General features: G+C 41.4%; 1 protein-coding gene across 6 annotated transcripts in view; it reads right to left on the bottom strand.

Moving 5' to 3' along the window:
- Positions 1 to 18,387: 18,387 nt before the first annotated feature.
- NOTCH2 (notch receptor 2) overlaps positions 18,388 to 26,131 on the bottom strand; it is a 212,622-nt gene continuing 204,878 nt past the window's right edge. For all 6 annotated transcript variants that reach the window (XM_060401816.1, XM_060401813.1, XM_004002392.6 and 3 more), the window contains 4 exons: positions 25,602 to 25,903; positions 24,658 to 24,805; positions 23,935 to 24,032; positions 18,388 to 23,010 (listed from right to left, as the gene is read on the bottom strand). In XM_060401816.1, coding sequence (XP_060257799.1) covers positions 21,622 to 23,010; positions 23,935 to 24,032; positions 24,658 to 24,805; positions 25,602 to 25,903 — 1,937 coding nt within the window. In that variant the 3' untranslated portion in view covers positions 18,388 to 21,621. The remainder of the gene's footprint in view (positions 23,011 to 23,934; positions 24,033 to 24,657; positions 24,806 to 25,601; positions 25,904 to 26,131) is intronic.

The raw sequence follows: 26,131 nt of genomic DNA on the forward strand, positions 1-26,131 counted from the left end.
GACTCTGATGCTGGGAGGGATTAGGGGCAGGAGGAGAAGGGGACAACAGAGGATGAGATGGCTGGATGGCATCACTGACTCAATGGACGTGAGTCTGAGTGAACTCTGGGAGTTGGTGATGGGCAGGGAGGCCTGGCGTGCTGCGATTCATGGGGTCTCAAAGAGTCGGACACGACTGAGCGACCGAATGATGAAATGAAATATCATGGTAATGCTTGCCTCTTAGGATGAGTTTGGGAATGTCCTTGCCTGTTCAATTCTTTGAAAGACTTTAAGAAGTCTTGATGTTAACTATTCTTTAAATATTTGGTAGAATTCTCCAGTGAAACCCTCTAATCTTGAGCTTTTCTTTGTTGACAGTCTCTTAATTAGTCCTCAATCTTCTCACTTGTTATAGACATATGTATACATTTTATTTCTTTGTGATTCATCCTTGATAGGTTTTCTGTTTCTAAAAATTTATCCATTTCTGAAGTTATCCAATTTGCTAGCATACAATTATTCATAGTAGTCTTTTTTAATATTTACTTATGTAACATTAATGGCAATGTTTTCTCATTAATTTTTAAGTTTAGATATTTGAGTCTTCCTTTTTTCTTACTTATTTTCATTCAAAGTTTGTCAATTTTATTGATCTTTTCAAAAAACCAGCTCAGTTTGATTGTTTATTTTAATACTATTTTTTATTCTCTTTCATATATTTCTGCTCTGATCTTTATTTTCTCCTGTCTGCAGAATTTGGGTTTGGTTTTCTTTCTTTTATTTTAATTCCTTGTGGTGTAAGGTACAGTTATTTATTTATTTATTTATTATTTTTTTTTTTCATTTGCTCTTTTTTTTGCTAGTTTATTTATTTATTTAAATTTTTACTTTATTTTACTTTACAATACTGTATTGGTTTTGCCATACATTGACATGAATCCACCACGGGTGTACATGCGTTCCCAAACATGAACCCCCCTCCCACCTCCCTCCCCACAACATCCCTCTGGGTCATCCCCGTGCACCAGCCCCAAGCATGCTGTATCCTGCATCAGACATAGACTGGCGATTCGATTCTTACATGATAGTATACATGTTTCAATGCCATTCTCCCAAATCATCCCACCCTCTCCCTCTCCCTCTGAGTCCAAAAGTCTGCTATACACATCTGTGTCTTTTTTGCTGTCTTGCATACAGGGTCATCATTGCCATTTTCTAAATTCCATATATATGTGTTAGTATACTGTACTGGTGTTTTTCTTTCTGGCTTACTTCACTCTGTATAATCGGCTCCAGTTTCATCCATCTCATCAAAACTGATTCAAATGTAGTCTTTTTAACGGCTGAGTAATACTCCATTTTGTATATGTACCACAGCTTTCTTATCCATTCATCTGCTGATGGACATCTAGGTTGTTTCCATGTCCTGGCTATTATAAACAGTGCTGCGATGAACATTGGGGTACATGTGTCTCTTTCAATTCTGGTTTCCTTGGTGTGTATGCCCAGCAGTGGGATTGCTGGGTCATAAGGCAGGGAACACATGAAAAGATGCTCAGCATCACTCATTATTAGAGAAATGCAAATCAAAACCACAATGAGGTACCACTTCACACCAGTCAGAATGTCTGCGATCCAAAAATCTACAAGCAATAAATGCTGGAGAGGGTGTGGAGAAAAGGGAACCCTCCTACACTGTTGGTGGGAATGCAAACTAGTACAACCACTATGGAGAACAGTGTGGAGATTTCTTAAAAAGTTGCAAACAGTTATTTATTTTAGATCTTGCTTTCTTTCTAATGTAAGTGTTCACTTTTATAAATTTTTCTCTTTATACACTTTTTGCTACATCCCATGAGATGGGATTGTGTGGCTTCATTTTCATTTATCTGCAGATATTTTCCAAATTCTCTTATAATGTTTTCTTTGTCTTATTGGCTTTTAAAGAGTGGATGGTCTCATTTCCACATATTTGTGGATTTTCTTGTTTTCCTTCATATAGTTTAAATTTTTAATTGAAAAGTAGAGTTTATTTACAATATTATATTAGTTTCAGGTATTCAGCATGGTGATTCAGTGTTTTTATGCAATATACTCTGTTAAAATTTATTACAGCTATAATTTCATGTGTTGTACAGTAACAGCTATAATTCCATGTGTTGTACAATAGCTAAATAGTTGTCCACAGCTAAAATAACAGCTATAATTCCATGTGTTGTACAATATACACTTGTTGCTTATCTCCTTTTATATATATAGTGGTTTGTAACCCTGAATCTCTACCCTTGATTTACCCCCTTCTCCCTTCTCGTTCCTCTTCGGTAAACAATAGTTTGTTTTCTATATCTATGAGTCTATTTTAAATGTATATTTATTTGTATTATATTTTAGATTTCATATATAAATGATAGCATACAGTGTTGTCTTTCTCTGACTTATTTCACGCAGAATAATATTATCTTGATCTGTCCACCTCACTGCAAACGGCAAGACTTCGTTCCTTTTAACAGGTGAGTAACACTCCATTGCATGTACATATCCCACATCTTCATAAGCCAACCATCTGTTAGTGGGCACTTGAGTTGCTTCCATGTCTGGACTATTGTAAATAGTGAAGCCATGAACACTGAGCCCGTGTTCTTTTGGAATTAGTGTTTTCATTTATCCCAGGCATATGCCCAGGAGTGGAATTGCTTGAGTATATAGTCGTTCTATTTTTAGTTTATTGAGGAACCTCTACACTGTTTCCTATAGTGTTTGCACCAATTTACATTTCCACCAACAGTGTGTAAATGTTCCCTTTTCTCCACATCTTTGCCAACATTTGTTGCCTGTAGGCATTTTGATAATATCCTGATAGGTGTGAAGCGGTGTCTTATGGCTTTGAATTGTGTTTCTGTAATAATTAGCAATCTTGAACATCTTTTCATGTGCCTGTGCACTTGCCGAGGCCTAATGTGTGGTCTGCAGGTGTCTACAACTCTTCTCAGACACGACTCAATGTCGAGTCTTTTCCTCTGTTGTGGCTTTCCCAAAATTAGTGCAACATTGTGCCATGAAGTGGACAGAGTTGGAGCATTCCTTAACCTGGGCCTGGGGATACCAATGTTGTAGTTAGAATTGAACCATCTGGGCTGCTGTCAGAAGTCAGGGCTGCTTTTATGATACTGTTTGAGCAAGTACCAACAATGGCTGCTGCAATCCCAGCTGACCTCTCCCTGGGTCCTCTCTGTCTCCTTGAGTGAATGAGTGAATGTTGCAGCCTCAGTTGTATTTAACTCTTTGTGACCCCATGGACTGTAGCCTGCCAGGCTCTTCAGGCAAGAATACTGAAGTGGGTTGCCATTTCCTTCTCTAGGGGATCTTCCCAACCCAGGGATTGAACCCATGTCTCTTGCACAGGGAGGTGGATTTTTTTTTTTTTTTTTTTTTTTACCACTGAGCTACCTGGGAAGCCCTAGGTGGAGTCTTTATATGTAGTCACTAACCCTCTACAGTTATTGACCTATTAAATGTGACTTTTGTGTCAGGGCAACTGATTGTCAAACTTATTTTAATTTTGGTTAATTTAAATAGCCAATGTTACTGCTAAGTCGCTTTAGTTCATGTCCAACTCTGTGCGACCCCATAGACGGCAGCCCACGAGGCTCCCCGGTCCCTGGGATTCTCCAGGCAAGAACACTGGAATGGGTTGCCATTTCCTTCTCCAATGCCTGAAAGTGAAGACACTCAGTCGTGTCTGACTCTTAGCGACCCTATGGACTACAGCCCACCAGGCTCCTCTGTCCATGGGATTTTCCAGGCAAGAGTACCAGAGTGGGGTGCCATTGCCTTCTCCAGCCAACGTTACTACTAGCTGCCATATTAGCTAGCACAGTTATAGAAGGCTCAATTTTCTACTTTCTAGCAGTATTTAATACCCAACTCTCTAATACTCATTAGAAAAAGATGAGTTTCCCAGGTGACTCAGTGGTAAAGAATCTGATTCTCTAAACAATACTTTCTACTTACTTGTGGGGGGGCAGATCCCAACACCAGCAGTGGATGCCTGAAACCACGGATGGTAACAAGCCTTGTATATACATATACATATATATATATATATATATATACTATGCTTTTTCCTATACATTCCTCCTATGATTTTAATTCATGAATTAGGCACAATAAAAGATTAACCAAAACAAGTAATATTAAAATAAATAATTACAACAATATACTTGTTATAATATACACTTACAACAATACATGAAAGCTATGTGGTCCTCTCTCTCTCTCCTCTCTCAAAATATCTTACTCTCCTATACTCAGATGAATATATGAGATGATGCAATATTGACCCAGTGAGATGAAGTGAGATGAATGGTGTAGGCACTGTGAAGGGAATTTTCCTTTAGAGTTGACCCTTGAATACACGTTTTTGAATTGTTGACTAATACAAGATTTTTGAAATAAATGCAGTACTACGTGATTTGTGGTGATTGACTCCACTGGTGCAACAGATGCAGAACCAAGGATCCAGAGAGTAGACTAAGAGACTTGAGCATCCAAGGATTTGAGTATGTAGTGGATCCTGGAAGCAACTGCCCATGGATAGATACCAAGGGACAAACTGTAGTAGTTTTGGACTGCAGTTGACTGCAGGTAACTGAATCTATGGGAAGTGAAACTGTAAATAATGGAGGACTACTATATCTATATATTGCTAAATGATCACCCTAAGTCTAGCTAATATTCATCACTACACGTAGCTATCCTTTTCTCCCATGTAAAAACTTTTAAAAAAAATTTATTTATCTATTTTCATTGGAGGCTAATTACAATATTGTGGTGGTTTTTGCCATACACTGACATGAATCAGCTGTGGGTGTACATGTGTCCCCACATCTTGAACACCCCCCATCGTCTCCCTCCCCATCCCATCCATCTGGGCTGTACCAGTGCCCTGTTTAATGCTTTGAACTTGGATTGGTTATCTGTTTCACATATGGTAATATACATGTTTCAGTGCTATTCTCTCAAATCATCCCACCCTCACCTTCCCCCACAGAGTCCAAAAGTCTGTTCTTTATATCTGTGTCTCTTTTGTTGTCTTACATATAAGGTCGTCATTACCATCTTTCTAAATTCCAAATATATGTATTAATATACAGTATTGGTGTTTTTCTTTCTGACTTACTTCACTCTGTTAGGCTCCAGTTTCATCTACCACACTTAAAGGTCTTCTACCTTATGGGTTTCATGCCATACTTTTGTCCTTCCTCATCCTATAATTGTAAAAATGTCTGTCTAATATGTGCTTTAACAAATTCTTTTAGTCCATCTCTGATTTTTTGTATGGAGTACAATACTGTATTTCCAGTTCAGTTCAGTTCAGTCACTCAGTCATGTCCAACTCTTTGTGACCCCATGAATTGAAGCACGCCAGGCCTCCCTGTCCATCACCATCTCCCGGAGTTCACTCAGATTCATGTCCATTGAGTCGGTGATGCCATCCAGCCATCTCATCCTCTATCGTCCCCTTTTCCTCCTGCCCCAATCCCTCCCAGCCTCAGAGTCTTTTCCAATGAGTCAACTCTTTGCATGAGGTGGCCAAAGTACTGGAGTTTCAGCTTTAGCATCATTCCTTCCAAAGAACACCCAGGGCTGATCTCCTTTAGAATGGACTGGTTGGATCTCCTTGCAGTCCAAGGGACTCTCAAGAGTCTTCTCCAACACCACAGTTCAAAAGCATCAATTCTTCAGTGCTCAGCTTTCTTCACAGTCCAACTCTCACATCCATACATGACCACTGGAAAACCATAGCCTTGACTAGATGGACTTTTGTTGGCAAAGTAATGTCTCTGCTTTTGAATATGCTGTCTAGGTTGGTCATAACTTTTCTTCCAAGGAGTAAGCGTCTTTTAACTTCATGGCTGCAGTCACCATCTGCAGTGATTTTCGAGCCCAAAAAAATAAAGTTTGACACTGTTTCCACTGTTTCCCATCTATTTCCCATGAAGTGATGGGACCAGATGCCATGGTTTTAGTTTTCTGAATGTTGAGCTTTAAGCCAACTTTTTCGCTCTCCTCTTTCACTTTCATCAAGAGGCTTTTGAGTTCCTCTTAGGGGTTTTATAATTTTGTCTTATTATTGGAACAAATATTGAATAATCCTAAAACTGATAAAGGGCATTATACATGGTTTTTTAAAAATCAATTAGAAAAAGATAGACAATCTAATAGAAAAATGAGCAAAAGATTTCTATAGGCACATCACATAAGAGAACATTCAGGTAGCTAATAAACAAATGGAAAGGTTCTTAATCACCTTATTAAATAGAGTACTGCAAATTAAGGCTGCTATCTGATGCTACATCCATCAGGTCTAGTAGTGACTCAAGAAATTAGTAATATGAAGCTTTGATGAGGATATAAAATGATAAGAACTATCTTACACTTCAGTAGCAATGAATCAATAAAACCACTCTAGATACCAGTTTGGCATTGTCTTACATAGTTGAGAATATGCTCTATGGTCCAGAAATTCCATTCCTGCCCTACAAAAATGTGTACAAATGTTCAGGTTAATGGATGTTAATGGATGTAGCAATACTCCCCAAAATGGAAAAAAAGCCTAATTTTCATCAGTGGTGACTGATGGAATGAAGCTAATGAATCTAGGTTATATGCAACAACATGAATGAGTATTACAAACAAAACGCAAATGAGCATATAAGTCAAAAGTCAGCATTATGTGTGGGATACATGCATAGTTGATGAAAGTAAATCAAGGATGTTATGAGCAGAACTGTCAGGAGAGTTGTTACTTCTAGGCTGAAGGGAAAGGGCTATAATCAAGGAAGAATAGGACCAGGGAAGAGTATGATTCATGCAGCTTTTAGGGAGCTCTGGTTTTGGTAATATAATTCTTCAGCACTGTTTCAAGCTCTCTTGTGTGTATTTTATATTACACAGTGAAAAAGTTTTAAACATATTACACAGTGAAAAAGTGAAAAAACATAAATTTTTGATCTGTTTTTAAGACAAGACAATTAAATATGCTTTACCAATCATTAATCTTTAGGCTGACAGGTGAGCATAGATTCATACAGATATTGTTGAAGGGATAGTGCTGATAGATCACATATGGCTAGTATTTTTCATACTGTTCATGGGGTTCTCAAGGGAAGAATGCTGAAGTGGTTTGCCATTCCCTTCTCCAGTGGACCATGTTTTGTCAGAACTCTCCACCGTGATGCATCTGTCTTGGGTAGCCCTGCATGACATGGCTTATAGTTTCATTGAGTTAGGCAAGGTTGTGGTCCATGTGATCAGTTTGGTTAGTTTTCTCTGATTGTGGTTTTCATTCTCTGATGGATGAGGATGAGAGACTTGTGCAAGCCTCAGGCCAAACTATGGTAGGGGTAATGGCAGTCCTTCAAAAGAACTTATGCCAACACACCGGGCCTCCCAGGACTGCTCCAGTAGTCATGTATGGACATGAGAGCTGGACAATAAAAAAGGCTGAGCACCAAAGAATTGATGCCTTCGAACTGTGGTGCTGGAGAAGACTCTTGGGAGTCCCTTGGACTGCAAGGAAATCCAACCAGTCAATCCTAAAGGAAATAACCTTGAATATTCACCAGAAGGACTGATGCTGAAGCTGAAGCTCCAATAATTTGGCCACCTGATGTGAAGAGCTGACTCATTAGAAAAGACCTTAATGCTAGGAAAGATTGAAGGCAGGAGGAGAAGGGGACACAGAGGACAAGATGGTTGGATGGCATCACCAACTCAACGGATGTGATTTTGAGCAAGCTCCAGAAGGACAGGGAAGCCTCGCGTGCTGCAGTCCATGGGGTTGCAAAAGTTGGACATGCCTGAGTGACTGAACAACAAGTATTTTTACTTCCATTAAAAAATTATAACTCAATGTATTCTGTCCCTCCCTATCTTTTCTCCTAAAAGGTAAAACAAACAAAAAAATAGTTTCAAGTTTTTGAGATGGCTCTTAAGATTCCTTATGTCCCTTTGCTAATAATTATTGTAAGTGTTATTATATGGGTTTTAAAATGCTTCTACATTATTCATATTTAGGATAAAACTAATAAACTGTGGAAAATTCTGAAAGAGATGGGAACACCAGACCACCTGGCCTGCCTCTTGAGAAACCTATATGCAGGTCAGGAAGCAACAGTTAGAACTGGACATGGAACAACAGACTGGTTCCAAATAGGAAAAGGAGTACATCAAGGCTGTATATTATCACCCTGCTTATTTAACTTCTATGCAGAGTACATCGTGAAAAATGCTGGGCTGGAGGAAGCACAAGCTGGAATTAAGATTGCCAGGAGAAATCTCAATAACCTCAGATATGCAGACGACACCATCCTTATGGTAGAAAATGAAAGAGGAACTCAAAAGCCTCTTGATGAAAGTAAAAGAGGAGAGCGAAAAAGTTGGCTTAAAGCTCAACATTCAGAAAACTAAGATCATAGCATCTGGTCCCATCACTTCATGGGAAATAGATGGGGAAACAGTGGCAACAGTGTCAAAACTTCATTTTTTGGGGCTCGAAAATCACTGCAGATGGTGACTGCAGCCATGAAGTTAAAAGATGCTTACTCCTTGGAAGAAAAGTTATGACCAACATAGATAGCATATTCAAAAGCAGAGACATTACTTTGCCAACAAAAGTCCATCTAGTCAAGGCTATGGTTTTTCCAGTGGTCATGTATGGATGTGAGAGTTGGACTGTGAAGAAAGCTGAGCACTGAAGAATTGATGCTTTTGAACTGTGGTGTTGGAGAAGACTCTTGAGAGTCCCTTGGACTGCAAGGAGATCCAACCAGTCCATCCTAAAAGAGATCAGTCCTGGGTGTTCATTGAAGGACTGATGCTGAGGCTGAAACTCCAATACTTTGGCCACCTCATGCAAAGAGTTGACTCATTGGAAAAGATCCTGATGCTGGGAGGGATTGGGGACAGGAGGAGAAGGGGATGACAGAGGATGAGATGGCTGGATGGCATCATTGATTCGATGGACATGAGTTTGGGTGAATTCCGGGAGATGGTGATGGACAGGGAGGCCTGATGTGCTGCAATTCATGGGGTCACAAAGAGTTGGACACGACTGAGTGACTGAACTGAACTGAAGCACAACAAGAGCAACATTTATTTCTCTTAGAAGTTACCTTCTGGGACTTCCCTGATGATCCAGTGGTGAAGAATCCACCTGCCAACACAGAGGACACAGGTTCCATCCCTACTCCAGGAAGATTCCACAAGCCATTGGGCTACTAAATTCATGCCCCACAACTACTGAAGCCCAAAATGCTCTAGAGCCGGTAAACTACAACACTGAGTCTGCACCCTAGGGTCTGTGCTCTGAGACAGGAGAAGCTGCAGCAATTAGAAGCACTGCATAATGCAATGAAAAGCAATCCCCATTCACCACAGCTAGAGAAAGCCCGTGTACAGTGTGAAGATCCAGCACAGCCAAAAAGAATAAGTAAGTACATAAATAAAAAGCTACCATCTGAATCTGTCAGTCTGGGTTCAATCAGTAGAAAGAAACTCTGCCATAATTGAAACAGGAAAATGTAACATAAAAAAATTATTAACTGTAACAAGAGAATGGAATGACTAGAGACTGGCTATTAACATGTAAAGACAACTTTAAAGAATATTGATTGAAGAATATCAGGCTTCCCTGGTGGCTCAGATGGTAAAAAAAAAAAAAAATCTGCCTGTGATGCAGGAGACGTGGGTTCAATCCCTGGGTCAGGAAGATCCCCTGGAGAAGGGACTAGCAACCCACTCCAGTATTCTTTCCTGGAGAATTTCATGGACAGAGGAAGCTGGCAGGCTACAGTCCATCAGGTCACAAAGAGTTGGACAAGACTTAGTGACTGAACAAGTCAGCAAAGACAAGATTACAGAATTCAAATTAAAGCTCTATTTGCTCTCACCCAGATATTTGAGGCTGGGACCAGGTGTGAGGATGGCACTCTTCAAGGATGATTCTTCCTGAGGTACAAATGAAAGAGCCAAACCCATTTTCCCCAATCAATGTTCTCCATCTGATCCACAGAGGTCTTCTAACCCATAGACTCAATTACCCAGTTTTTCCTCAGCTGACTTGGGTAGATAGATTCCTGAACACTATGGCTAGAATACATGTAATTTCCTTCACCATCTGGTTGAATTCAGCTAATCACCAACAGAAAATGTTCTGATTTCTTTAAAAAGCTTTCTTGGTTTTTAAATGGCAACAAGCTCTAAAAATTTATATTAGCCTTTGGACATTTTTGGCTTCCCTTGTGGCTCAGCTGGTAAAGAATCCACCTGCAGTGCAGGAGACCTGGGTTTGATCCCTGGGTTGGGAAGATCCCCTGGAGAAGGGAAAGGCTACCCACTGTAGTATTCCAGCCTAAAGAATTCCATGGACTATATAGTCCATGGGGTGGCAAAGAGTTGGACTCAACTGAGTGACTTTCACTTTCACTTTGGACATTCTATGCATATAATCAGGTGGTCTATAAGCAATAATAGTGTTGTTTTTCTTTCCTTGATAGAATAGGATTTCCAGATTAACTTGAGGTTGAGACCATATGAGAGCTGGCATCTGTATTATACTTTAAAGAAAATACATTTTTATGTTTATCATCAAGTATTATGTTTTCTATATAATGTAGACACTTTATTAGTTTTAGGTCTCTGTCTCTGTTTCTTCGTTTATTCTATCTTGGTTTCTAATTCGCTGTTATAGTTCATAATTTTTATCATGAAGATTCAGTTTTACCAAATACTTTGTTAATTCTACTGAAATGATTGTACGAGTCTTCCTAAGGTGGTGGTGACACCTAGCAATGGATTTACTAAGTGTTAACCATCCTTTCTTTCCTGAGGAAAAATTTAGTCATAGTGGGCTTATATTCATCATTGTGAATTTGTTGCTAGTTTCAGTTTGTTAATAATTGATTTACAATTTTTGTCTCTATGTTTCTAGGTTAGTTAGATCTATAATTTTCCTCACTTGTACTATCCTTGTAGGGTTTTTCTATCAGAGTCACAATAGATGCATATATTGAGTTGAGGAGTGATTTTTAATTATATGGAAGGTTTATGATGGCACTGCCTGTTCTCTTAAAGTTCAGGTTATTGTTATAGCATCCGGGACTAATTATTTCAAAACATACTAGAATAAGTTTGTTTGTATTCATGTTTATCTACTGTATCTGCCAAAAGATTCTACTTTTATTTCCCTCATGCTTGTTAGTTGTGCTTTCTTATAATTTTATTTAAACATCTTTACTACTTTCTTTTCGTTATTTCATTAATTTCTGCTTGCATTGATTTTTTTTTTACCTCGTATTTTCTTAGATTTAGTCTGTGGTTGTTTGTCTAGTTTCTTAAACAAAATGCTATGCCAAAACAATCTTGAGAAAGAATAGGTTTGGAGTGATCACACACCCTGACTTCAGAAATAAACCCATGCACTTATGGTCAGTTAATCTATGACAAATGAGGCAAGAAAGTTCAGTGGAGAAATGACACTCTCTTAAATAATGGTGATGGGAAAACTGGACAGCTACATGTAAAACAAGAAAATTAGAACATTCTCTAAATTAGAACATTCTCTAACACCATATATGACAATAAACTCAAAATGGATTAAAGACCTAAATATAATAGAGGCTACTATAAAACTCCTAGAGAAAAACATAGGCAGAACACTTTGATATAAATCACAACAATTATTTTTTTGGATCCATCTCCTGGAGTAATGGAAATAAAAACTAAAATAAACAAATGGGATCCCATAAAACCTTTTGCACAACAAAGAAACCATCAACAAAATGAAAAGACAGTCTATGGAATGGAGCAAAGCATTTGCAAATGACCCTATAGACAAGGGATTAATTTTCAAAATATACAAACAGCTCATACAGCTTAATATAAAAAAAAACTGAATCAAAAAGTGGGCAGAAGTCCTAATAAGAAATTTCTCTACAGGCCAGCAGACACATGTAAAGATGTTCAATATTGCTAGTTAGTAGAGAAATGATAATCAGAACATTTCACCCCAGTCAGAATGGTCATAATTTAAAAGTCTGCAAATAATAAATACTGGAGAGGGTGTGGGGAAAAGGGAACCCTCCTGAACTGTTGGTGGGAATGTAAATTGGTACAGCCACTATGGAGAATAGTGTGGAGATTCCTTAAAAAACAAAAGATAGAGTTACCATATGATCCTGCAGTCCCACTCTTGGGTATATATCTGGAGAAAACTCTAAAAGATACATGTACCCCAATGTTCATAGCATTATTTATCATAGCCAAGACATGGAGGCAATCTAACTGTCCATTGACAGATGAACAGATGAAGAAGATGTGATATATATAGATAGATAGACCTCATGGAATATTAATCATAAAGAAGAATGAAATAAGACCATTTGTCGCATCATGGGTGGACCTAGAGATTATCATACTACTGAGTGAAGTAAGCCAGACAGGGAAAGATAAATATGATGTGGTTATATGTGAACTCTAAAAAAAATAACACAAATTAGCTTATTTACAAAACTCACAGACACAGAAAATGAACTTAAGGTTACCAGGAGGATAGATGGGTGGGGAAGGAGTGTAGGATTAACATAAACACATTGTGTGTGTGCTCAGTCACTTCAGTCGTGTCTGACTCTGTGACCCAACGGACTGTAGCCCGATAGATTTTCTGTCCATGGGATTCTCCAGGCAAGAATACTGGAGTGGGTTGCCATGCCCTCCCCAGGGGATCTTTCTGACCTAGGGATAGAACCCACATCTCTTGCATCTCCTGCATTGGAAGGAGGATTCTATACCACTTGTGCCACCTGGGAAGCCCAACAAGGACATACTATATAGCACAGGGGACTATTTTCAATATCTTATAAGAGTATGTATAAATATGAATCACTTTGCTGTATACCTGAAACTAACACAACATTGTAAGTTAACAATATTTCAATACAGTATGCTTAGGTTATTGATTCAACCTTTCTGCTGTGGTATAAATATTTAGACAAGAGTTTTTCTAGTTAAAAACTTTGGTTGCATTCCGCTAAGTGTCCATCAACAGAGGAACAGGTGAAGATGTGGTACATATATATGCTGAAATATTACTGAGCCATAAAAAAGAATGAAATAATGCCGTTTGAAGCAACATGGATGGACTTAGAGATTATCATACTAAGTGAAGTAAGTCATACAGAGAAAGACAAGTATCTTATGATATCACTTATATGTGGAATATAAAAAAGTTTATAAAGATTATAAAAATATAAACATCTATAAACAGAAATAGAGATGTAGAAAACAAACATATGTTTACCAGGGGGTAACACGTGTGTACGGTTTTCCTGTGGTCATGTATGGATGTGAGAGTTGGACTGTGAAGAAAGCTGAGCGCCGAAGAATTGATGCTTTTGAACTGTGGTATTGGAGAAGACTCTTGAGAGTCCCTTGGACTGCAAGGAGATCCAACCAGTCCATTCTGAAGGAGATCAGCCCTGGGATTTCTTTGGAACGAATGATGCTAAAGCTGAAACTCCAGTACTTTGGCCACCTCATGCGAAGAGTTGACTCATTGGAAAAGACTCTGATGCTGGGAGGGATTGGGGGCAGGAGGAGAAGGGGATGACAGAAGATGAGATGGCTGGATGGCATCACTGACTCAATGGATGTAAGTCTGAGTGAACTCTGGGAGTTGGTGATGGACAGGGAGGCCTGGCGTGCTGCAATTCGTGGAGTCGCAAAGAGTTGGACACGACTGAGCAACTGAACTGAACTGAACTGAACTGAGTAACTGAAAAAGGAAGAAGAGAGGAAGAAAGGGAAGCAAATGGAATTAGTGAGGAAATATAGGCATATACAGTAAAATAGAAAATAGTAATGTTTTATAATTTTGTAATGTAAACTCATATATAGTTATATATTATAATATTTATATTAGGTGTTTATGCATTTCTGTCAGTAGATACATTTTACTAAAGTATAACTCACCATAGTAAAATTCACTAATCTTAAGTAAATTTTACATAAAATATTATATATGTATACATTCATGAAATTGCCAGCAAAGTCAAGGTATTTCTAGTCTCCAAAATAGACTTTTCTTACCATCTTCTCAGCCAAGACCCCTGTCCCTCCAAAGTACCCACTATTCAGATCCTTAGGAGCTGTTTGCTTTTCTGACTTACATTATGGAATCATACAGAATGTATTTTTAGTGTCTGGCTTATTTTGTTCAACATTAAGTCAGTGACAGCTCTTCATATTGCTGGATGTTGTTCTTTTTCATTTCTCGGTAGTATTCCGATAGAGTGACAGCACCATAATTTATCCACCCTAACTGTGTTCAGCTTGGGTACTCAAAGACAAAGTGGTGAAGAAACACACTAGTTGACCAGGAAAAGAAGTTAAGTCATGATTGTCAATACATGATTCTTTTACTTTGTGTTTCTTGCCTTTACATGTCAATGGCAGGCTGTCACTAGAAGTATTTTAGAGATGTTATCATTGGAACATGGTAATTAATTCAATTAACAGGAAGTCAGCTTCCACGTGAGCAATATATGTATATTCTTCTTCTAACTTTTTATTTTGTATTGGGGGAGACCTGGGTTGGGAAGATCCACTGGAGAAGGAAATGGCAACCCACTCCAGTATTCTTGCCTGGAGAATCCCATGGACAGAGGTGCGTGGTGAGCTACAGTCCAAGGGGTCACAAAGAGTTAGACATGACTGAGCAACTAACATACATAGCCAATTAACAATGTGATAGTTTCAGGTGAACAGCGAAGGGATTCAGCCATACAGACACATGTATTCATTCTCGCCAAATTCCCCTTCCATCCAGGCTGTCACATGACATTCAGTGGAGTTCCTTGTACTATACAGTAGGTCCTTGTTGGTTACCCATTTTAAGTATAGCAGTGTGTATAGGACCATCCCGAACACCCTAACACTTCCCTCCCATCCTTCTCCCCAGCAACCATAAATTCATTCTCTGAGTCTGTTTCTGTTTTGTAACCAAATTCATTTGTATCATTTCATTTTAGATTCCACATATAAAAGATGTCAGGCAACAGTTCTCCTTCTCTGACTTCACTCAGTGTGACAATCTCTAGGTCCATGCATGTTGTTGCAGATGGCATTGTTTCATTTTTAAAGGCTGAGTAATTTGCCATTGTATGTTCTTATAAAAAATGTAATCACTGGAAGGAAAATTTTTGGATACTGTTGTGTTTTCACCTTCCAGATCCACTCTCTACCTTTCTCCTTTCTTCCTTTCTTCTTGAATTAAGCCCTTCTTGAATTAAGAGATCTTTCTCCACCAAGATCTCTACTCCAGGAAGCTGACCTGTATCAACAGTTCAATTCCAACAAACTCCTGTATGTTCAGACTTCCACATGGATTCAGCAAATAGGAAGTCCAGGGTGGGGAATGAGACCAGGGTGTTCATTTCTTGGCTTCCTTGTAGTGAGGGGTTCTGGGGCTCATGGTGCCTGACAGAAGTCACAGCTTTCCTTGAGTTAACTCTATAGGACTCTTTCCTTCCAGTTTTCAGTAACCTCTCCCAGCGTTCTCCTGCTTTGGACCTGGGAGTGGTAATAGATGCTGATGATAACCAGGACTTTTTGCACCACCCCTTAGGCTTCCCCCAAACCCTACATACATCAGTTTTGGTAAATAAGCCGTCCTTCAATTAAGTTTGCCCACACTTTGCAGTTGGGACCTGACTGGTGCAAATGTTTCAAATGTGTTTTGTCAAGGTCCATTTCAAAAGAAGGAAAAGTTATATTCATTCTGTTTCACACTCATTCACACAGCTACAAATACACACAACCACACATGCTTGTGCACGCACACACACACACACACACACACTTCACATGTACCATCTCTCTTTAGGACTTTTGCAAGCACTTGATTCATATTTCACTTAAAAAATACTGTCACCAGGGAATTCCCTGGCAGTCCAGGGGTTAGGACTCTGCATTTTCGTTGGCGCTAGCCCGGATTCGACTCCTGGCCAGGGAACTAAGATTCTGCAAGCTATGTGGCTCGGCCTAAAAAAAGAGAAAAATACTGTCACCCAAATGAGGTGAATTACCCAACCACCACGCAGCATGCCTGAGAAAGTGTTTATTGGGAGAACTTGGAAGCAGAAGCAGTAACAGGCTTGTAGATTGCCTAGTGCCCATCACATCATGGAAAGTGTGCAGACATTAAAGATGACTGTTCAATTATGACGTTCTGGGAAAAGAATGCCCCGCCCCTCCTTTAGCTGTGAGGCCTTTTAGCTACGTGACAGGGCAGCCCAGTCCCTCCTCTGGTGTGACCATGGCCTGGGGTCCAAGTCTGTTAGTCCAGCTGTGTGATAAAGCAGCCCACGATTTCCAGCCCTGCTCTCTCTTCTTGCATTTCATGCCCAGGAAAGCCCTGGATAGTCGCTGCATGATCAAGCACTAGGTTTCTATACTTCCAGCTGCAGGAACAGGATATGATGCACAGCCCAGACCCACTCAGTACAGCTTCATGGAGCAAATTTTCATTGCCACAGAATCTGAAAGGCTCTGAGAAGCCAGACTGCAGAGAACCAGACTTGGGCAAGACATTCCTTAGTTCTCAAACTCATTTTTCTTTTACATCATTTCAAAACCCATCATGAGGACTCAAGCGTATTTCATATAAAATTATAGCACTCTCAGGATAACCTCAATATGATACCAACTGTGTTTAAAATATAGTACCAATGTCAAATATTTGTGTTCAAACACCTCACTGGTTGCCTTTACAAGTAAATGTATGAAAGAACTTGGTAATGTGTGTATGTATACATGTGTGTATATATATATAGAAGTATATATGCAAAATACTTTATAGCTGTATATGTTAACTCTATATAAAATTTAAAGATGAATAACATTGGAAATTAATGGTTTAGTTAACAGCACAATCAGTTTTATTAGTTATATCCCAAATCTCAATTCTTGCTTTAGCAGATATTCTACACTTCCATTAGAAGGCACTTCTTCCCGAGCCACTGTCCACTTAATGCCTGGAAAAGTAACTTAGTTTTGTGATGCTTCCTATTCAGCATCAAGCTAAATCTTGAGGAGGCTTTTCCTCAAGAGCATTTATTTATTCTCTGCCTGGAGAAAGAATGAGTGAAGGTCGCTCAGTCATGTCTGACTCTTTGTGAACCCATGGACTATACATGGGATTCTCCAGGTCAGAATATTGGAGTGGGTAGTCTTTCCCTTCTCCAGGGGATCTTCCCAACCCAGGGCTCGAACCCACGTCTCCCGGATTGCAGGCAGATTCTTTACCAGCTGAGCCACAAGGGAAGCCCTTAAATACTGGAGTGGGTAGTCTATCCCTTCTCCAGCAGATCTTTCCAACCCAGGAATTGAATTGGGTTTCCTGCACTGCAGGCAGATTCTTTACCAACTGAGTTATGAGGGAAGCCCTTTATGGCAGAAAGTGAAGAACTAAAGAGCCTCTTGATGAAGGTGAAAGAGGAGAGTGAAAAAGTTGGCTTAAAATTCAGCATTCAAAAAACGAAGATCATGGCATCAGGTCCCATCACTTCATGCAAATAGATGGGGAAACAATGGAAAGTCACAGACTTTATTTTTTGGGCTCCAAAATCACTGTAGATGGTGACTGCAGCCATGAAATTAAAAGACGCTTGCTCCTTGGAAGAAAAGCTACGACCAACTTAGAGAGCATATTAAAAAGTAGAGACATTACTTTGCTGACAAAGATACATCTAGTCAAAGCTATGGTTTTTCCAGTAGTCATGTATGGATGTGAGAGTGGGACTATAAAGAAAGCTGAGTGCTAAAGAATTGATGCTTTTGAACCGTGGTATTAGAGAAGTCTCCTGAGTCCCTTGGACTGCAAGGAGATCAAACCAGTCAATCCTAAAGGAAATGAGCCCTGAATATTCATTGGAAGGACTGATGCTGAAGCCAAAACTCCAATCCTTTGGCCACCTGATGCAAAGAACTGACTCATTAGAAAAGTCTCTGATGCTGGGAAAGACTGAAGACAGGAGGAGAAGGGGACAATAGAGGATGGGATGGTGGGATGGTGTTACTGGCTCAATGGACATTAGTTTGAGCAAGCTCTGGGAGTTGGTGATGGACAGGGAGGCCTGGTGTGCTGCAGTCTATGGGTTACAAACAGTCAGACACAACTGAGTGACTGAACTACTACTACTTGGAGAAAGGAAAAAAGACTAGTGCTAGGCTATATGGGATTCAGAAAGAAAAGAATATGTTTTCTCTCTCAGCAAATTATGACATCGTGAGTTAAATCATTGTAAAGTAGGGATGAAGAATGGAAAATAAAAACTGCAATGTCTATTGAGCTTGACATGTAACTTTTTTATTTTGTGATAAAAATGCTTCCATATAAATTTTGTCATAACTACTTTTAGAATGAAACTTTGAAAGTTAAAAACAAATTGTGCATTTTCCTTACCATGTATAGTTAGGAATATGCAGTCATTTTATTGGTTATTGGGTTTCTCATACAAACAGATATCATATCACTTTTAAGAGAAATGTACACAAGTAAGAAGCCACAGTACCAAAGTTACGAGTGGGAGCCTCTGGGCATATAAACTTGTCCTCTCAGTCATTGTACATTCAGTATATTAGTTAAGGCCAAAATCCCCAAAGCACTTGCCAATGGAATATTACACCTTTGGTTCTCTTTTATGCAAGAATTATGAACTAGCAACCTTAATAATGATGAGAGAATGGACTTGTGCATCATAGCTGATTGCTTACATAAAATCTTTTAACTCTCACTCTCTTTCCCTCAAACCTCTCCCTCCCTCACCAACATGTAAATCAGAAAATGATACTTAATACAAAAGAAACAAACAAATAAAAATATATCCCCAAAGGCAGACAGAACATGACTCAAAGGAAGAATTTATAAAGATAAAACAAGAATGTGAGGGGCAAAGAGGGTGACATAGACCTGTTATAAAAGATATTTCCCATACAAACTTAAGTCTCCACTTCAGAACCCAGTTGAGAAAGTGATTCATCTTATTTTCTCTTTTACTCAATACAACCCACAGGTTCTTAACAATCTAAGTGATTGATAAATGCTTGAAAGGCAGTGTCTTCTTCCTTATCACTGAAGCCTGTTGTTTGTAATGGCAGCTTTCATATTTATTTCTGCAAAACCCAAAGGATCCCAAAGAGGAGCAAGCAAGTTAGGCCCACAGTGTGCTTACAGACGGAGGAGGCTATAAGGGATCAAGCTGCTGGATCAGAGCTGACACTCTGAAGAAGAGGGGCCGGAATGGGATGACAGAGACGTGTAGATGTGGTGAGGTCCACAGTGGTCCATGGAGATGGGTCCTCCCCATCTGTGAATCAACGAATAGGTCCAAGGATAAAGAGTCACCATTCAGAATGAGAAAATGCTTCACACTATGAAAGAGGTTGGTAGAGTTGCCACATGAGAGAATAAAATACAGAATGAAAAAATAATCTGCTTGTATCAGGGGAAAATGAATTGTATTTTTAGTTCAGTGAACTTGGGCAGGACTAGAAAAACTCTTTGTAGACTTCCATGCTAACAGACACATAGGGTTTCCACATGAAGCCACAGATAAATCTGGTAAATGGGAAGAAATGATGAACACTCTCAGGCAAGGCAGTAAGGAAAACTATCACTGAAGCCAACAGAGAGTGGGCAGACCACATATTAATATCTGCAAGATGCTCCCAGAAGAACTCGTTTTCCGTTGTCGTGATATCATAGCACCGGGCAAAAGTGACAGCGTGAAGACAGAACCAGCTGTTAGCTAACCCAGGGAGAAGATGAAGAAAACGACTTTTCTCCTCTTTCTAGTGTTGGATAGAATGCATGTCCTTGACAGAAGGTCAAAAAAGTCGCCAAGACCACAAATACAGGACGCAGACTTGGGTGAGATGCAATCACACTCTGAACATGAAGATGACAAGACAGTAAGTCCATTCTTGTCCATTATCATCTAGAAAGTGACTCTATGAGAGGAAAATATCCCTGGTAAGTGTCTATGTTAGTTGCCTAATGGGGAATCTCATGACTGCCTGAAAGAGAAGGAACTGGGAGCAAAAGATAGCAAAGGCTACCTCATAATTCCTCCCTTTCCAACCTTCTTGTAAGACTGGCTTTGGCCACAGAAACTAGGCCAGCATTCTAGTTCCCACACTTGAACACAGAAAATGCAGGTGTTCTGTGAGGACCTACTGGGTGCACCAGTAATCAGACCACAAAGTGTGGCAGGAAGACAGGTGAAGGGGCCTGGGATCAGAAGGAATGTCAGGAAGTGGAGACTGTGACCACCTGACCAGGGGAAGACGACTGTCACGGGGGTTGGGGAGGAGGCCCTTGAGCAGACGAAAGTTCGCTTCTAAATGGCAAGGGAATGTCGTTTAAAGGCTCAACAACTACAACAGTCTCCACCTGCTGGATGTGTGAGTGAAGCAGGCCAAGTGTTCTAACGCGTGTAACAAACGTGTTTATGCTGCAGTCAACAGAGTGCCTGGCAGGGACTGGTTAGCGGGTCATCGCTTCTCGCCTGAGTTAGCTTATCTCTTGGCTCTCTTGGTCATTCCAACATTCCAAACCTTGGTCTGTCTGGGTTTTGTTTTTTTAAAGGGGTCACATTAGCTACACTGCCAAGGATAAACCTTCACACTTACTAGGCGGACACACGGAAAAAAAGAAGATCCTTACTCTTCTTCCTGGCAAGGTTTGTAGGAACCCAGCATGTAGGCAAGAGAATTTAGGCGCAGCTTCTTGAAGGGGGTTCTGGTCCCCTAAACGGGTTCAAAGGAGAATATTTTGCTCCCCTTCTTCTTTTAGGAATGATATGTAGGAGAAAGGACTATGTCCATTTTCTAAAGAAACATACTTGAAAGGTTTCTGCTGAGACCATAAAGGTAAACCCTGTGAGGCTCCTAGGGACACTGGGAAAACAGGAGAGAAAAGGGAGGCTGCAAGTGCCTCCAGCGCAGGCATGATTCAAAGCACAAAGGTTCTGCCCTGGAACAGGCAGGTGGGGTTCCAGCCACAGAGAGGTGCACAATTAAAGCACCAAATGAAGTCAAAAGAATTTTCCAAGGATGAGAACAGGAGACAGGTCACATCTGGCAGAATTCCAGGGCACAACTCCCAGGAGGAGTCTATTGCAGAATCTTCTCATAGATATGGCAGAAGCCCCAAGGCTGAAAAATGTACTCCAGGCTGTAAGAATGTCTACAACAGGCATCCATCTTGTTCTCTGTATTGAAGAGAGGAAATGTGGTCCCAAGTCTTGCATTCATCTTGCAGTTCCGTGAACTTGGGGACTTGATGGGCAAGAGACTACAAGAAGCCTTGTCCCTTCCATGTTCCCCAAACCCCACAGATGCTCAGTGAAGCTAATTAACTCGCTTCTTCGGGTTATCTACAAGAAAAGAGCCCCTCCTCTCTCCTGCCTCCAGAAGCTGGTTCCAGAGATTTCTTCATTTCTTTCCCGGATGACCTTCATTTGTTCCTCAGCAGCATTTACAAGAGGAGTTCTGTGTCTAGGCTGGAGGCAGATTCTTTCACGCATAGACCTGCATGTTGCTGCGTGGTGGCTCAGACATGTGTGTCCCAGGTCCCCGCTGACCTCCTCCAGCACCCCCAGGAGTGGGGCTGGTGGTCACATCTGACCAGTCAGAAGCAGAGTGGGGTGATGAACTTGACCACTGGTCAGGAGACTCTGGGGACGGTGTCAGGTAGGGATGCTCACCCTGGAGGTGACCACTGTGACTGGGTGTTCTCTCAGCAGCATTGGAGGAAGCATAGCTATGCTGTGATGGGGGTGTGGGATACTTGCCCACGGAGGCCGGGAAGGGGTGATAGGCTGGGAGAATGGTCTGAGCAACCTGCCCATCCTGCTGGGGCATCATGGCAGTGGGAAAAGCCATACTGGGCAAGCGAGCCATTTCTGGAATCTGATACATGGTGGGCAGGGTACCTGCAACGGCTGGAGGGCAGTTGGACGGAGGCTGGGCAGCCCCAGTTGGTTGGGCAATGCTGCCCTTGGGGATTAGCTGGAAAGTCACAATGGGGGGCAAGGGCTCTCGGGGGGTGGTTAAATGCTTCCCTTCGGGCGGCCTGCTCTGGGGAGCTATGCCAGGGTGGGTGCCCTCAGCTGGAGCCAGGACCATACCGAACATCTCGTTGTACTGGCTCTCATTCACCTCCACACGGTTCATCCAGTCGGCCGGGACAGGGACTGGATGTAGCCTACCCACGCTCCCTGCGGTGCTGCTGCCTGGGGGCACAATGTGGTGGTGGGACAGCAGCTGGCTCACCGAGGGAAGCACGGTATTGGCCCCATGAGCCAAGGGCTGCATCTCATGAAGGTTAGAGAAAGACAGTGCATGCTGTGCATGGACGGGGCCAGTGGGGGCGGCAGTGGCCAGCATGGGGGTGGGTGAGGCCTGTAAGATTCCAGGGGATGTGATCATTGGGGAGGAGGTGGTGTCAGAAACATATGTGTGTGGAGACTCTAGGGAATCGACGGGGGACAGAGTCACTGAGCTCTCGGAGAGCTGGCCCTTGTCACTCAGAGACTTCTTCCTCCTGTTCCCCTTGGCATCCTTGGCCTCCTTGGCAAGGTTAGGGAGGCTAGTGGGCACGGCACTCTTGGTGTTAGGCCGTCTAGACTTCTTGCCCATTGGGGTATGCTTCAGACTGAGAAAAGATCTGTTGGGCCCACAAATGACGGGTGAGAGTGCAGAAGTCAGCACTGTGCCGGGGGGGCTGGGCGTCACGTTGTACTCGTCCAGCAGGCGCACGATGTCATGGTGCATGCGGTCCCGGGCCACGTCCCGAGGAAGACGATCCATGTGGTCTGTGATGTCCCGATTGGCAAAATGGTCTAACAGGATCTTGGCTGCTTCATAGCTCCCCTCCCGGGCAGCAAGAAACAGGGGTGTCTCCTCCTACAGAAAAAAAGAAAGAAAAAGCCCATGCAGAGTGCATTTTAATAACACTCCTGAGAATACAGCCATGTTTCTCAATCTTTTTGTTATCACTCCTTTAGACATTTTTTCCTAACTGCCTTCCCACATGAAATTTTAATACCACAGATAAAAAGTGTGCACCTACCTATGTACTGAATGGCTATCTGTAATTTATACATAAAGAAAAATTATTTTACTTCTCCCCAAGATCCAGCTTTGCCCTACTGAGGGCTATGTTTTCTTAATGGGGAAGTGTGAAATAAAGCATGTCCCTGAGCCATAAATTCACCTGCAAGAGCACTGAGCTTATCAAAATAGGGTTCTAAAAGGAGTAACAGAAATAAAGGTATGAGGGGAAGAACCTAAAGCACGTAGAGAAAAATAAGGGAAAGTGAAAGAAAGAAAGACGAAACATCTGAGACAAAGAACAAAATAATGGAAAAGAGGAAATGAGCAAGAGAAGATAAGGTGAGCAACAGAGGGAAGCATGACACGGAAGTCAGAGGAAGCAGGAAAACATCATGGAGCCCAAGAACGGGGCAGGGCTGGAGGACGCGGAGCATCAGGAAAACAAAGAAGAACAAACAAGTGAAAAGGAAGGAAGTGTGTGCGAACAGAACAAAGACCAGGAAAAAGGGAAATGTCAAAGAAAGGCAGAAAAGTTTACACCAAAGTTATCAAAGGGACAGCCTGGTGCACAGTGAGCAGCCTAAGGGTCAACTCTGACATTTCACTGGATAAGCCCAATGCAAGCACTCAGGCACTCTGGACCCATTTCCTGCCCAATCTGCTTCCATCTTTGTCTATCCTTATTACAGAGCAGCTACAGGAGAAAAGGAATGGTCTCATACATAATCCGAGGCACTGCTGTACCTGCCCCCTAGCTCAGAGCCCAGACTGTACCTTGTTGTCCTGCATGTCTCGGTTGGCCCCATTTTTCAACAGCAAAAGGGTTGCCTCCACATTATTCACAGCAGCTGCCCAGTGAAGGGCAGATTTTCCTGCAGGAAAAAACATTTTTATAAGCAGACAGAGTAAGAGGTTAACAAGGAAACCTTGAACTTCTCAGACAACAGCTAGAAGCCAGTTTTCTCTGGGGGCCCACAGGAAAAATCAAAGATTATCTTCATATTCCCCTATTCTAGAAATACTTTGGTACAGGCTGCCTAGCTTTCAGAAGACCTCAAAGTAAAAGGATCATCTGTCTACGGTACCACATCCTTTGTGTGGCAGAATCTACCCTGTCACATGCTGAAGACAATAACCTGCTTTTTTATTACATGCCAGGATATATAGTTAGAATATCTCACCACCCTACCCCTTCCATGAAGTCAGCTCTCATATCCTCATAACAAGAGTGGTATACCTGGGAACTTATGCAGGAAAACTCTCACAGACCTGCTCTTAGATCCAAGAACTCTCACTAAAAATCCCTTCCCAACTTTATCTATGGACTTCACACTGTCTCAGATCTCTGAACTCAATATTGCAAAAGGAAGACGGAATGAATGAACGAATCTTCAGTGGGTTCGGATCTGAGACAACTCTCTAGGGATCATGCAATAATTCTTTCCTTAGAGGCCTGCTTTGCAGGTAGGAATCTGAATCCCTGCTGCTCATCCCTACCATGGTCATCCACTGCATTCACATCTGCCTGGCAGTTGATCAGCTCTGCCACCATTCCCTCCACAGCCAGCCGGGCAGCCAGGATCAGGGGTGTAGTGCCATCATTCATCCTCGCGTCTAGATCAGTTACTCGGTTGCGGATCAGTATCTAGAATATGAGAAAGTACAGAAAAGAGTCAGCTGAATACAAAAAATAATGAAGCTAAGATAAGACAGACATAAAAGCATCAGAGTTGAGGCTCTACAGTAAGTTCCTGGAGGGCAGGGAATGTTTTGCTATCTTCGTGTCCAGGTTCTCCTAGAGTCAATCAACTAATATCTAAGGAATGAATGAATAAAGGAATAGGATGAATGAATACACAAACAGGTGCTCAAGCTCTACAATGGCTTTGTAAATTAATGTACCTCTGCTTTCTAAAGAAAGAAGAGGGAAGTGGAAAAATACCACAACCTCCATTGTGGTGTACAAGTTAAGACGATACAGAATTGCTTTCAATTTCCTCTTAAGGCTAAAATAATAGGGCATCAGGTGTGCACTGTGAACTCATGTCAGGAAAACCACCAAGGAGCAGCTGGAAGCCCATACAGTCAGATAAATCTCGAGGGAGAAGCTGACAGCCACTAGTCGGAGGCAGGTGTCATGCACCTGATCTTTTCATTTGGGAGGTTATTTTGCCTCATCAAAAACAAAACAAACAAGCAAAAAACAAAGCACTGACGAACAATCAGAAGACTGGTGTTACCTGCTTTACTATGAGCTAGCTGTATATGGTCAGCTCTGCCTGCCTGCCTCCCTTCCTGCTTTCCTATCCAGCAAGCATGACTTTATCATCTGCCTTATTCTCTCAAAGAATCACTGAACAAATATAATGGGTTATTACATGTCTTAATGAAGGGGAAACATTCTAGGTTCCTTAGGAGTCAACTCTTTACATGATCTTTACCTGGAAGACACCTTGGGCATCAGCGGCCACTGCAGCATGGAGAGGGCAGCGGCCCATGTTGTCCTGGGCATTGGCATCTGCTCCTGCATCCAGGAGACGCTTGGCAGCATCGGCCCTTGAGTACCGGGCTGCGAGGTGCAGGGCCATCTCACCCGTCCGGTCTGTCTGTGCTTGGAGGCTGGCACCCTGGTAGACTAAGTCTGTGATGATGTTAGCAGAAGAGTCCTCTGCATCTTCATCTTCATCACTCATGTCTGAGCTGCCTCCTCGGAGAGAAGCCAGCATCAGTGGGGTGCACCCATCTGGAGGAAAAGGAAATTCCAAATAGCATTCAAGGAGGGGAAGGACATTCATGTTCACTTAACCCTATTGCTGGAAGAGCTCAATTTGAAGAAAATTATTCTTTTCGGAAAAAAACCCTGTGCTTCTTGTGATAAATGGCGATTGATTTTCCCTTGATAGTATCCTTTCTGTAAAGAGGAGCTAGTCTCTAAGTTAAACAAGCTTTTCTATTCAAGTTTCTAAGTGCT

The sequence above is a fragment of the Ovis aries genome, chromosome 1 (genome assembly GCF_016772045.2).
Source record: "Ovis aries strain OAR_USU_Benz2616 breed Rambouillet chromosome 1, ARS-UI_Ramb_v3.0, whole genome shotgun sequence".
In the NCBI taxonomy this organism is placed as follows: Eukaryota; Metazoa; Chordata; class Mammalia; order Artiodactyla; family Bovidae; genus Ovis; species Ovis aries.